This window comes from Gossypium hirsutum, chromosome D01 (assembly GCF_007990345.1).
Source record: "Gossypium hirsutum isolate 1008001.06 chromosome D01, Gossypium_hirsutum_v2.1, whole genome shotgun sequence".
NCBI classification, from domain to species: Eukaryota; Viridiplantae; Streptophyta; class Magnoliopsida; order Malvales; family Malvaceae; genus Gossypium; species Gossypium hirsutum.
In genome coordinates this window covers 64,677,048-64,691,308 of record NC_053437.1, presented here as the reverse complement: position 1 = coordinate 64,691,308, position 14,261 = coordinate 64,677,048, and the positions used below count along the sequence as shown (strand labels likewise).

The window sequence follows — 14,261 nt, the reverse complement described above, 5'->3', positions numbered from 1 at the left end:
TCATCCATATTCAGCAAATCAGTGACTAACTGATTAAATTTGGTGATGTGGTCATTCATTGTGGTACTTGGGACGTATGTGAAGCGAAACAGTCTTTTCTTCAAGGTGAGCTTATTTTGACTGTTTTTCTTCAAAAATTTTTCTTCAAGTGCCACCCACAACTTATTTGCAGAAGTCTCCTTTGAAAAAGCATACCTCTGCTCTCGAGAAAGGCATGATCGAATTGTGCCACATGCCAACCGATTGATCGCCTTCCAATCTTTCTCCTGTACATCATCTGGTTTCTCTTCATCAATGGCAATGTCTAGACCCTGCTGAAAAAGGGCATCTAGAACCTCACTTTGCCACATACCAAAATGGCCCGTGCCATCAAAGATCTCCATGGCCAATCTTGCATTTGCAATTGTCGGTCTTGTCCACATGGACGATGTTGAAGCTCCTACACCGACCGTTTTCTCCATAATCTTTCAATATACCTAAGGAAATCTTTTCTGATGTGGAAGATCAGTTTAAACTGCAACCACAGAGCATACTACGATTAACCTTTGGCTCTTGATACCACTTGTTGTTCCAATAGGGTCGGAAGCGTGTAAATTATTGTACTAAAAAATCACACAAAGTTCAATTCCCAGGGAAGAGAGGTGGATCACATGGATCTCTTAAATACCAAGTCTTTCCTTAGACAGAATATCCCTTCTATAGTAATTTAATAGCACAATTAAATACTACTATTATACCCTCAAATATTGAAAGAAAAATAGGACAAGAAAGAACACAAGAGTTTTAACGAGGTTCGGTAAATTATACCTACGTCCTCGGGCACTAACACCAGATGATAACTTTACTATCTTCAAAGTATTACAAACAAATAGAATTCCTTAAGAATTCTCAAATGGGAGAAAAAGAAAACTAAGAGAGAAAGATTGGTTGGGATGGTTGAAATGAGAAATGGTTAGGCCTATTTATAGTTGAAGTTCAGGGACTAACTTGCAAATGGCCTAAAAAATTAGGGACCAAAATTGCAATTATCGCTTTCAACTTTAAACAACTTGCCAACTATTTTTTTTCTTTCGGTGCCAATTGCACCTCCCACCATTTTTGACTTTTCAACAAAGGGGCTATTGATACCACTATTAAGGGGCTCTTGTCATAATATCAAATTAGTGTTACTTGGCAGAAATTTTTTGAAGAAAGATTTTTGAAGAAAAAGACAAAGAGGGACAATAGATGATACCTAACGTTTCATATGTATTGAAATATAAACAAATTAATAATTGATTCTTAGAAGACATTATTGAAATTCAACAAGCCTTTCATAATTTACAGCATGACTAAAACCAAAACCAACAATGTTTTATACAAAGAGACAGAGGAATGCAATTTGCTTGTCCAGTTTCAAATTTCACTTGTTTTAGTCTTCCTACAACACAACCATGCAAGTCATTCCGCAACAATTTATTTTTTGGTCTACACCAAATCATTGTGCATTCATACTCCTAGAGCATCCTAGCTTCCCCCCTCCCTCCATTTCTTTATACTGTTTGATTTGAGCGGTCAAGAAATTTCAAGTCCAATTGACTATTCAAGTAGTCTTTTCCATCTTCAACATCTTCGGCAGCTCAATTTGGCCTTAAATCTATTCATGACAGCTTTTCCTACTAGATTTGATAAGTTGGAGAATTTGAGATATCTTAATTTGTCTGAAGCTGGCTTTACAGGGCAAATTCCAATTGAGATTTCACACTTGACAAGGTTGGTCACTCTCTATTTATCTATTGATACATTATTTCGAACACCTTTGAAACTTGAGAAGCAAAATCTAAAGACGCTTGTTCAAAATCTCACAAAGCTAAGAATTCTCTATCTTTATGGTGTAAATATATCAGCTATGGGGAATGAATGGTGTCAAGCCTTATCACCATTGACTGAGTTGCAAGTGTTGAGCATGTCCGACTGTTATCTTTCAGGACCTATACATTCTTCACTTTCCAAGCTTTGATCTCTCTCAGTAATTCGCTTGGACAGAAACAACTTGTCTGGTTTGATTCCACAATTCTTTACAAAATTCCCAAACCTGACTTGCCTTAGGCTTAGTAGCGTTAACTTTAGTGGACCCATTCCATCTTTCTCATCATCCATAAATCTTAGAGATCTAATACTTGCTCTTAATCAGTTAAATGGCACAATTCATTCCACTGACTGGTCAGGTCTTTCTAAGCTAGAAATTATTGGCTTAGGAAACAACAAGCTAAGTGGAACCATACCACCAACTTTGTTCGGCATTCCATCACTGCGGACACTTAGCCTTTCTCATAATCAATTCAATGGCAGCATTGGTGACTTTCATGGTAAGGCCTCTTCACTGATTAATACCCTTGATCTTGGCAACAACATGTTACAAGGGCAATTTCCAATGTTTGTGTTTGAACTCCATGGTCTCACTTCACTGAATCTTTCTTCAAACAACTTCAGCGGTTTGATACCAGTGAGTGCCTTTCAGAACCTAAGGAATCTGTCTGCACTTGGTCTCTCATATAACAGGTGGTCTATTGATGCCACTACTATTAACATTTCTTCACTTTCTTTACCCACACTTGCCGAATTAGATTTGGCATCTTGTAACTTAACAGAGTTCCCTGGTTTCCTAAAAAATCGGATTAGTTTACACGTCCTAGACCTTTCAAAAAACCAAATTCATGGGAAAATACCCCGATTGGATTTGGAAACCGATAGATCTTGCGCGCCTAAATCTTTCTCAGAACTTTCTTGTAGGATTCGAAAGACCTTTGAAGAACATAACTTCTAGTGTTGAGATTCTTGACCTGCATGGTAACCAATTGCAAGGGGAAATCCCAATTCTATCAAATGCCGCCTATTTGGATTACTCAAACAATAATTTCAACTCTGTTTTACCAGCTCAGATTGGTGACTCCCTTCAGTATGCTTTTTTCTTCTCCCTCTCAAATAATAACATTCAAGGGAGTATCCCTGAGTCGATATGCAACAGTAAATATCTTGAAGTACTTGATCTCTCTAATAATTCCCTGAGTGGTCCAATTCCTCAATGCCTATTTCAGATGAATAGATCACTTGGGGTATTGAATCTAAGGCGAAATAATCTCAGTGGCATCATTTCTGACACTTCTTCGAAAAGTTGTCAGTTACAAACTCTCAATCTCAATCAAAACCGATTGGAAGGAAAGGTTCCAAACTCATTGGTGAATTGCAAAATGGTGAAGCTTTTAGACATTGGCAACAATCATATCAACGACTCGTTCCCATCTCATTTGAAGAATATAGCCACGTTGCAACAAATTCAACGGTTACATTAATTGTCCCGAAAATAATAGTGGATGGCAAATGCTTCAAATTTTAAACTTAGCACCCAACAATTTTAGTGGTAAACTGCATCTGACATGTTTGAGGACGTGGGATGCTATGCAGCCTAATCCGGATAAAAACCAATCAGAGCTCCAACATCTCCAATGTGAAGATCTTAGAAGTGGTGTTAAATATCAAGATGCAATAACAATTACCATCAAAGGTTTAGTGTTGGAGCTGGTGAAAATCCCTACCGTGTTCACCTACATTGACATTTCATGCAACAACTTTGAAGGGCCAATACCAGAAGTAATCGGCAAATTCAACGCACTTTATTCTCTTAACGTTTCGCATAATGCTTTCACAGGTCCAATCCCATCATCTTTCGGAAACCTGCTAGAGCTTGAGTCCTTGGACCTCTCAAGCAATAGCCTACGCGGTGAGATCCCTTTGCAGCTAGCAAACCTCAATTTCCTTTCATGTCCTAATGTCTCAAATAATAAGCTAGTGGGTCCAATCCCAACGATCACCCAACTTCAAACATTTTCAGAAGCTTCATTTGAGAACAATGCCGAATTATGTGGACCTCCTTTGAAGACAAAGTGCGGATTGTCACCAGCTAAAGAAGACAGCCCTTCAGATTCTGAGACAGGGAGTATTATACACTGGAATCATTTAAGTATCGAGATAGGGTTTCTGTTTCCACTGTATGCTGTTTTTGCTGGTTATTTTTCCCCTTTTTATTTTGCTTGTAATATGTGTATCCTGTTTCTTTTCGATTAAATAAGTTTCTTCTACCGATACAATTGATTTCCGGTCAATGTCCAAGCTTCTTGACAGTGATTAATTTGCAGGCATGGTTCCAGTAAGTCTGTTATTAGAAAAGTCAATAATCTTTAAGTCCAAAAGCACTCAACCGTGATATCGGAAGTAGAACCGTTAACACCGCCGGCAAGTACTCAGTGATTAGGAGGAGCCACAGAGAAGAACTGGAAATGTTATGAACTGAAGTTGGGACAGTAGCAAATAGATTCATAATCCTCTTCCACTACTTCCCAAATATCCAAAGCTTCCATATACGCCTCCATACGAACTGCCCAAACCTGGTAGTTGTCTCCATCAAACACCAGTGGAGAAATTGAAGAGAAACTGGAACTTGCTTCGACGTCCATGACACAGCAATCTCGCACACTCACTCACAGATCCCTTAAGAATACAACTCCGAGACCAATTGTAAGTATTTTAGTGAAAAAAAAAACTCAATGGATGAAGGAAACTGAACACACTTTATTCAACAATCATTCAGAATTTATACAAAATAAAATCAACAACCCACTAACTTTCTCCTAAACTTAAGCAACACACAAATAACTAATTCCTAAAAGCAGGAACAAACTTTGACACAATCAACTTAACAAAAAAACACACGTGGACATGTTTCAGTCCTGAAGCATTTTCTTAACAAGAATCTTACATTGCTAGATCTTACTGATCATCAGTTAAGCGGCACAATTCATTCCACTCACTGGTCAAGCCCTTCTAAGCTAGAATTTGTTGAAGTAACCACAAGCTAAGTGGAAGCATTCCACCAACTTTGTTTAGGATTCCATAACTGCGGAGACTTATCCTTTCTCAAAATCAATTCAATGGCAGCATTGGTAACCTTCATGGTAACGCCTCTTCACTGCTTCATACCCTTGTTCTTAGCAGTAACAAATTACAAGGACGATTTCCAATGTCTGTGTTTGAACTTCATGGTCTAGAAATATTTACACTTTCTTCAAACAACTTCGGCGGTTTGATACCAATGAGTGCCCTTCAAAACTTGAGGAATCTTGCATGTTTTGATCTCTCATATAACATGTTGTCTATCGATGGCACTGCTATTAATATATCCTCACGTTCTTTCCCCACATTTTCTACATTGAAGTTGGCATCTTGCAACTTCACGAAGTTCCCTGGATTCTTGAATAATCAGTCCAGTTTAACCTATTTAGACCTTTCAAACAACCAGATTCATGGGGAAATGCCCAATTGAATTTGGAAAACAAGATATCTAAGTTACCAAAAACCTTTCTCAGAACTTCCTTGTAGAATTCAAAAGACCTTTGGATAATAGAACTTCTAGCTTTATTGTTTTGGATCCGTATGGAAATCAATTGGAAGGGAAAATCCCAATTCTTCCATTAGATGTCACCTATCTGGATTAATCAAAACAACAATTTCAACTCTGTTTTACCAGCGTACCTTGGTGACTGCCTTCAATCTGCTTCTTTCTTCTCCATCTCTAACAACAACATTCATGGGAGTACCCTTCGTCATTGTGATGTACTTGATTTGTCTAATAATTCTGAGTGGGCCAATTCCTCAATGCCTCTTTCAGATGAACGTGCCTTTTGGAGTACTGATTAAGGCGAAACAAACTCAGTAGCACCATTCTGACACTTTTTCAAAAGGCTGTTGATTACAAACTCTCAGTCTCAATCAAAACCGATTGGAAGGAAAGGTTCCAAAATCATTAGGGAATTGCAAATGTCTGGAGGTCTTAGACATTGGCAATAATTAGATCAATGACTCGTTCCCATGCCATTTGAAGAATATAGCCAAGTTGCATGTCCTTGTTTTACGTTCCAACAAATTCAACGGTCACATTGATTGTCCCCGAAATAATAATGGATGGCCAATGCTTTAGATTTTTTGTTGGAACAATGGCAGCAGCAAACAGCAAACAAAGTTGCAAGCAGGAACAAGAGTGATCGAGCCAAAAAAAAAAAAAACAAGCAAAACAGCAAAAATGTAACTTGAATGCTCAGCAAAATTTGTAACTGAACTACTACTTTCATTCAAAATTCAAAATGTATATAAGTTACAATATGCAATATGACAGTTACCTAATAATCTAACTGCCTCCACTAATGCACATCTAATACAAGCTTAGACAAATACAAAGATAAGCTGACATACCAGCTTTTACATCAAAGATCCAATCAAAACTTAATCCTACTAACTTCATAAACTAGTTACAAAGCAACTAAGCTAGATTACATTACAACAAAATAATTAAAAACTGGTTGCTTCATTCGGTCGATTTTCATTCTTGCGCACCAAGCAAATTTGTTGAGCTCAATAGCTGCAGTTGTTTGCTGCTGATCTCGACAGTAGCTGGCTTCATGTTGCATTGCAGTCCAGCTCTCAACATTTTTGACATAGCATCCAACAATTTTAGTGGTAAACTGCATATGACATGTTTGGAGACATGGGATGCTATGTAGCCTAACTCAGATAAAGGCCAATCAGAGCTCAAACATCTCATAAATTTAGACTTCGGAGATGATGATTTTAAATATTATGAAGATGCAATAACAGTTACCATCAAAGGCAATAAGTTGGAGCTTGTGAAAATACCAGTTAACAACTTTGAATGGCCAAAACCAGAAGTAATTGGTAAATTCGAAGCACTTGATGCCCTCAACTTTTCACATAATGCTTTCACAGGGTCAATCCCAACAACTTTCGGAAACTTGCGAGAGCTTGGGTCCTATTCGGTGAGATCCCTTTGCAGCTAGCAAACCTCAATTTCCTTTCATTTCTCAATGTCTTAAATAATAAGCTAGTAGGTCCAATCCCAGCAAGCACCCAACTTCAATCATTTTCAGAAGCTTCATTTGAGAACAATAGCGGATTATGTGGACCTCCTTTGAAGACAATGTGCGGATTGCCACCAGCTAAAGAAGACAGCCCTTCAGATTCTGAAACAGGGAGCATTATACACTAGAATCATTTAAGTTAAAGAGAGGTACTTTAGTTTCTGGTTTCTGTTTCAACCGTATGTTGTTTCTGCTGCTTTTGTTTTCAGCTTCTATTTTCCTTGTAACAAGTTTATCCTGTTTCTATTGGATTAAATAAGTAGAACACTTGGCAGATGGAATAATCTGCTTGTATATTCATCTTCATTTTCATTCCAAAAATTTACCATATAAATGTGAAATTAATCCCACTAAACATCTACGGAAAGCAAAGATAAAATGATTAAACAAAAACATCAATTTTAGCACATGCGAACCTTGCTCGCACTTCATACGAGGGATCGCCAAAACCCTTAACAGTTCACATTTTGATGAGCTTGTATTTTTGGTGAGGTCGTCTCTTTAGGAGAGCTCACAGCTTTCGATGAGTTCACATCTTTTGAACTCGCAACTTCGCAACCTTAATTCGTCATTTCATGAATGGTCACTTCACAACACTTGATTTATTACTTGTACTTAGATTACCATGCAGTAACTGTAAGTAACCAAGAATTCATCTTAGTGAAATGATAGTCTTGAACATAGCAAAAAAAAAAGACTTTGAAGTCAATGGTTTTGGGATATTATTAGTGAGAAAAGAGGTGTATGGAATTAATTCAGTGGAAAGTTGATATGGACATCCAACCAACCTTTTAATATCCTTGTTCAGTCTCCTCTCATCTCATATATCGTCCAACTCTATTGCAGACTATAATCAACTGGTTATGGTCCAGGAAAAACTAAAAAGGCAAAGGAGGGAAAGTAGATGATACAAACTAATAATTAGTCATATTCTTAGAACACACCATTGAAATTTAAGGAGCCTGCCCTGTTGCCTGCATTAAAGCCACATGGAATTTTTGGTACACTTCTCAACTTTTTTAGAAGAGAATTAATAGGTAAAAATAACTATTTCATCACTCTCAATTTTAAAATTGAGCAAATTGGTCCTTCTCAAAAAATTTAAAAGTAATTTAATCTCTATCAATTTCGAAAGTGAGCAATAAGGATAATTAATCACGAAGTTAATATTTTTTATTAATTGTACATGGTTTTGATTGGTATAATAACAAAATTAACCCTTAAAATTCATATATTTTGTCAATTTGGTTTTAATTTAACAAATTTATTTCGCAAAATTTGTGCAAATGTATAAATGTTGATACTGAATTTGTTTGAACTTTTTAGAATTAAGGCTAAAATGACAAAACATATAAACATTAAAGAATAAAATTATTATGTAGATAAAAACTATGTGCAGTTGATAAGAGACATTAACGTTGTGCTTAATTATCTTTAATTGTTTATTTTCGAAATTGACAGACATTAAATTACTTCAAATTTTTTTAAAGAGACTAATTTGCTCAATTTCAAAATTGAGAGAAATTGGAGAGATCTTTTTACCAAATTAATAATAGTTTGCATTTTTCTTCACTAGCAATTTTGTGGGTTGCATGTAACTATTTACTTTTTCAAATAATGTAGTTTTAGTTATTGTAATTAGTGTAAATTAATACTGATAAGTGTTAGGTATAATGGTAAGACATTGTATTTTTAAGAGGAGATATAAGTCCAAACTTTAAAAACAACATTGTTAGGAGCGATAGCCACATATCTCAAATATGAACCGTAAAACAGACATGAATAATAAAAAAATTAGTGTAAATTAATATGAAATGTAAGCAGTCCCATTCTTGACATTTTTGGGGCTATAGGCGAAGCAATAAATTGAGCCCCTTTTTAAAAATATATATATATAAAATGTAATACAATAAAAGTTAAAAAAATTTTGGGACCCTAAGGGTGAGTTTGGATGGGCGGTGCGTTTACCTGCAGTTAGTGTAAAAACAGCGGTGGCGGTGAAATTAGATACTGTAGCGATACTGTAGCGTGAGACAAAAAGTAAGCTAAACGCACTGCACCGCACCCAATCCCATCCAAACCCACCCTAAGAGATGAAGCATTTATGGTAAAAAATTGAAAACTGTAACATTTAATTAATTTATTTTAGTCTAAATTTTTTTTTCATATTAAAAGCTGAAAATATATTTTTTTGAGTCATTTTCAGTCCTGAGCCTTCTATTTTAAATTAAAAAGTGTAGTTTTAACCCTTCCAATTGCTAATTGCCTATTTTTCTTATTCACCCCATTTGACCCTTCTATTTTTCTATTTAAGTACTTGTTATGTAAGTATTCATTATTAACCCTATTTTTCTTTTCCTTTGTCCAAAGCTGGTGGTTTTATAGGGGAAATTCCAATTGAGATTTCAGGCTTGATAAAGTTACTCTTAATGTATCTTAGGGTGAGTTTAGATGGGCGGTGCGTTTACCTGTGGTTAGTGTAAAAATAGCGGTTGCAGTGAGATCAGATGCTGTAGCGATACTGTAGCGTGAGACAAAAAGTAAACTAAACGCACCGCACTGCACCCAATCGCCCATCCAAACCCACCCTTAATTTGTAGTCAAACTTGAGAAGTCAAACCTAAGAATTCATCTTAATGAAATGATATATGGACATCCAACCAACCTTTTAATTTTCTTCTTCAGTCAGTCTTTTCGATATGGGACCTAAAATGTTACATGTATTGAAATATAACCAAATTATTTAATGTTAGGAGAACCTTGGCCAGGGTTGATGGAGAAATTAACCCACCACACACAACTCTATAATCCTTTTTCTTCTCTCTCTCATTATTAGACCAAGTGAGACGTTTGCAATTTTCTTCTCCACTCTCCCTATTAATCACTTTTTCAATCTTACTACACTGCAGCATCGAGAGTCCCTAGTGCGTTTATTTGGATTAGTGTAAAAATTACAATGACGATGAAATAAAATATTATAGCGATACTGTAGCGTAAGACGTATCGCAACTAAAATAAACACCCATCCAAAGTGCCTCGAGTATTCATAGTCTTATAGCATCCGAGCTTTCTCCCTCCCCCATTTCTTTATATGCTCAACGTCTCTTACAAGTTTCATTCATCTTTCAATAGCCTCAAAAAAAAGAAATATGAGGATTTTACTGCTTTCATGGCTCTTATTCAGTTCATATTTTGCAACTTTCCTTAGTATTAGCAACTTAGTTTTAGTTTCTGGTCAATGTCGAAACGATCAAAAACAGTTGTTGCTCGACTTGAATTTGACAAGCAGCTCCGATCTTTTTATATATCCTATTCCATTAGGAAAGCTGATGAAATGGAATCAAGCCATGGATTGCTGTTCCTGGGATGGTGTAAGTTGCGATGGCGGTGGTCATGTTATCGGTCTTGACTTGAGCAACCGAGCAATTTCAAGCTCAATTGACGGTTCAAGTAGTCTTTTTCGTCTTCAACATCTTCAGCGACTCAATTTGGCTTTTAATCAGTTCATGACTGCTTTTCCCGCTGGATTTGATAAATTGGAGAATTTGAGTTATCTTAATTTATCCAATGTTGGCTTTACAGGACAAATCCCAGCTAAGATTTCACGCTTGACAAGGTTGGTTACTCTCGATTTATCTACAGATTCATTCTTGAGTGGAGAACCATTGAAACTTGAGAAGCCGAACCTAGAGATGCTTGTTCAAAATCTGACGAGGCTAAGATTTCTCTATCTTGATAGCGTAAATATATCAGCTACGGGGAATGAATGGTGTCGGGCATTATCGCCGTTGACTGAGTTGCAAGTGTTGAGCATGTCCAACTGTTATCTTTCAGGACCTATACATTCTTCACTTTCCAAGCTCCAATCTCTCTCGGTAATTTGCTTGGACTACAACAACTTGTCTGCTTCAGTTCCACAATTCTTTGCAGAATTCCCAAACCTGACTTCCCTTAGTCTTAGTAGCACTGGGTTGAAAGGAAGACTGCCAGATGAAATTTTCCAGATACCTACCTTACAGACACTTTATTTGTCATACAACATGTTACTCAAAGGTTCATTTCCAAATTTTCCTCTCAATGCTTCTCTTCAAGCTCTCGCACTTAGCAGCACAAAGTTCGGGGGGCAAATTCCAGAATCTCTCGATAACCTAGGACGACTGACAAGAATAGAGCTTGCTGGTTGCAATTTCAGCGGACCCATACCCAAAGCAGTTGAGAAACTTACCCAACTTGTCTCTTTGGATTTTTCCAATAACAATTTTTCTGGTCCAATACCGTCCTTCTCTTCATCGAGGAATCTTACCAACCTAAGCCTTGCTCATAATAAGTTAGTCGGCACAATTCATTCCACTGACTGGTCAAGCCTTTCAAAGCTAGAAAATGCTGACTTAGGAGGCAACAAGCTAAGTGGAACCATTCCACCAACTTTGTTTGGCATTCCATCACTGCAGAGACTTGACCTTTCTCACAATCAATTCAATGGCAGCATTGGTGACTTTCATGATAAGGCCTCTTCACTGCTTAATACCCTTGATCTTAGCAACAACAAGTTACAAGGGCAATTTCCAACGTCTTTGTTTGAACTCCGTGGTCTAGAAACCCTACATCTTTCTTCAAACAACTTCAACGGTTTGATACCAATGAATGCCTTTCAGAACTTGGGGAATCTTTTTTCTCTTGATCTCTCGCATAACAGGTTGTCTATTGATGCCACTGCTACTAATATTTCCTTGCTTTCTTTCCCCACATTTACCGGATTGGGGCTGGCATCTTGCAACTTAACAGAGTTCCCTGGTTTCTTGAAAAATCAGTCCAGCTTAATGTATCTTGACCTTTCAAACAACCATATTCATGGGAAAATACCTGATTGGATTTGGAAACCAATAGATCTTGCGCGCCTAAATCTTTCTGATAACTTTCTTGTTGGGTTCGAAAGACCTTTGAAGAACATAACTTCTAGTGTTGAGATTATTGACCTGCATGTCAACCAATTACAAGGGGAAATCCCAATTCCTACATTAGATGCCACTTATCTGGATTACTCAGACAACAATTTCAGCTCTGTTTTACCAGCTCACATTGGTGACTCCCTCCAGCATGTTTCTTTCTTTTCCATCTCAAATAACAACATTCATGGGAGTATCCCTCCATCGATATGCAGCAGTACATCTCTTAGAGTACTCGATTTGTCTAATAATTCATTGAGTGGGCCAATTCCTCAATGCCTCTTTCAGATGAGCGGATCTCTTGGAGTATTGGATTTAAGACAAAACAATCTCAGTGGCATCATTTCTGACACTTTTTCAAAAAGCTGTAAGTTACAAACTCTCAAACTCAATCAAAACCGACTGGAAGGAAAGGTTCCAAAATCATTAGGGAATTGCAAAATGCTGGAGGTTTTAGACATTGGCAACAATCAGATCAATGACTCATTCCCATGGCATTTGAAGAATATAGCCAAGTTGCATGTCCTTGTTTTACGTTCCAACAAATTTAACGGTCACATTGATTGTTCTGGAAATAATGGTGGATGGTCAATGCTGCAGATTTTTGACTTAGCATCCAACAATTTTAGTGGTAAACTGCATCTGACATGTTTGGGGACGTGGGATGCTATGCAGCATAACCCATATAGTAACCTGTTAGAGCTCAAACATCTCCATTTTGTAGATTCTGGTTCTGGAGGCGGTACTAGATATCAAGATGCAATAACAATTACCACCAAAGGTTTAGAGTTAGAGCTGGTGAAGATCCTGCCCGTATTCACCTCCATTGACATTTCATGGAACAACTTTGAAGGGCTAATACCAGAAGTAATCGGCAAATTCAAAGAACTTCATGGCCTTAACTTTTCGCATAATGATTTCACAGGTCCAATCCCATCATCTTTCGGAAACCTGCGAGAGCTTGAGTCCTTGGACCTCTCAAGCAATAGCCTACGGGGTGAGATCCCTTTGCAGCTAGCAAACCTCAATTTCCTTTCATGTCTTAATGTCTCAAATAATAAGCTAGTGGGTCCAATCCCAACGAGCACCCAACTTCAATCATTTCCAGAAGCTTCATTTGAGAACAATGCCGGATTATGTGGACCTCCTTTGAAGACAAAGTGCGGATTGCCACCAGCTAAAGAAGACAACCCTTCAGATTCTGAGACAGGGAGCATTATACACTGGAATCATTTAAGTATCGAGATAGGGTTTATCTTTGGGTTGGGAACTATCATTGTACCTCTTATCTATTGGAAGAGATGGAGGATCTGGTATTTCGAGCGTATTGATCATGCTCTCTCCAGGCTTTTCCCTCGTCTTGGTCGTGAAACAAAAAAGCATGGGAGGAGAGCAAAGCAGAGCCAAAGGGGGAGGACCCAGCAACGATTGGTATTAAGGAGTAGGGAATAAGTTAAAAGAGGTACTTAGCTATCTCTTTCCTTGTATTATCCAGTTTCTGGTTTCTGTTTCCACTGTATGCTGTTTTTGCTGGTTATGTTCTCCCCTTTTTATTTTGCTTGTAATATGTGTATCCTGTTTCTTTTCGATTAAATAAGTTGAATTATCTTCTACCAATACAATTGATTTCTGGTCAATGCCCAAGCTTCTGGACAGTGATTAATTTGCAGGCATGGTTCCAGTAAGTCTGTTATTAGCAAAGTCAATAATCTTTAAGTCCAAAAGCAGTCAGCCGTGATATCGGAAGTAGAACCGTTAACACCGCCGGCAAGTACTCAGTGATTAGGAGGAGCCACAGAGAAGAACTGGAAATGTTATGAACTGTAGTTGGGACAGTACCAAATAGATTCTAAATGATTCGAACTTAAAACAATCCAAACCCAAAATATCCAAAAACAAAAAAACTCGAAAACTTAAAAAACCAACACAACCTGTCCAATGTGCATGTTTATAGTTGGGGTAGTGGTGCAATTTGGTTTCTTTATTCTCAAATATTTCAAAGGATTAAGGGGTGCAATTTGGTGCATAAAGCCAGAATTGGACCGATGATCTAATTGGTCAGACCATCAATTTTCCCTCTTTTTTTTTTTATATCAAATCACAATAACTTTCTCTATATTTAGTTATATACCACTGGTCGAACCAATCAAACCATCAAATCAACTAGCCAATCTAATTCTCCCACAAACCACAAACACAATGAAATTCACACGTGGTGTTGCTATAATTTTCAACCATCCACTTGTACATACATTATCCAAATGAAACCAGTGGAAAACATGTTGGTTCAACCAAACACAAGGCACTAAAACCTCAGCTTTCTATGTTCATTTCCCAACACAACCCA

At 37.3% G+C, this 14,261-nt stretch overlaps 2 protein-coding genes and 1 long non-coding RNA gene across 3 annotated transcripts; 2 read left to right on the top strand and 1 right to left on the bottom strand.

The window, feature by feature from the left end:
- The first annotated feature begins 1,642 nt into the window (after positions 1-1,642).
- Positions 1,643-3,332, top strand: LOC107892565 (receptor-like protein 7). Its single transcript, XM_041086425.1, has 3 exons — positions 1,643-1,955; positions 2,010-2,639; positions 2,773-3,332. The coding sequence occupies exons 1-3, from the start codon at positions 1,643-1,645 to the stop codon at positions 3,330-3,332; spliced, it is 1,503 nt and encodes a 500-aa protein (XP_040942359.1).
- A 2,807-nt stretch (positions 3,333-6,139) lies between these two features.
- LOC121214060 (uncharacterized) lies at positions 6,140-7,680 on the bottom strand. Its single transcript, XR_005909665.1, has 2 exons — positions 7,385-7,680; positions 6,140-7,070 (listed from the first exon to the last, which is right to left on the bottom strand). It is a non-coding gene; the product is annotated as an uncharacterized lncRNA (long non-coding RNA).
- Positions 7,681-10,315: 2,635 nt separating this feature from the next.
- On the top strand, positions 10,316-13,366 carry LOC107891561 (receptor-like protein 7). The gene has a single exon (XM_016816401.2). The coding sequence runs from the start codon at positions 10,316-10,318 to the stop codon at positions 13,364-13,366; it is 3,051 nt and encodes a 1,016-aa protein (XP_016671890.2).
- Positions 13,367-14,261: the final 895 nt, after the last annotated feature.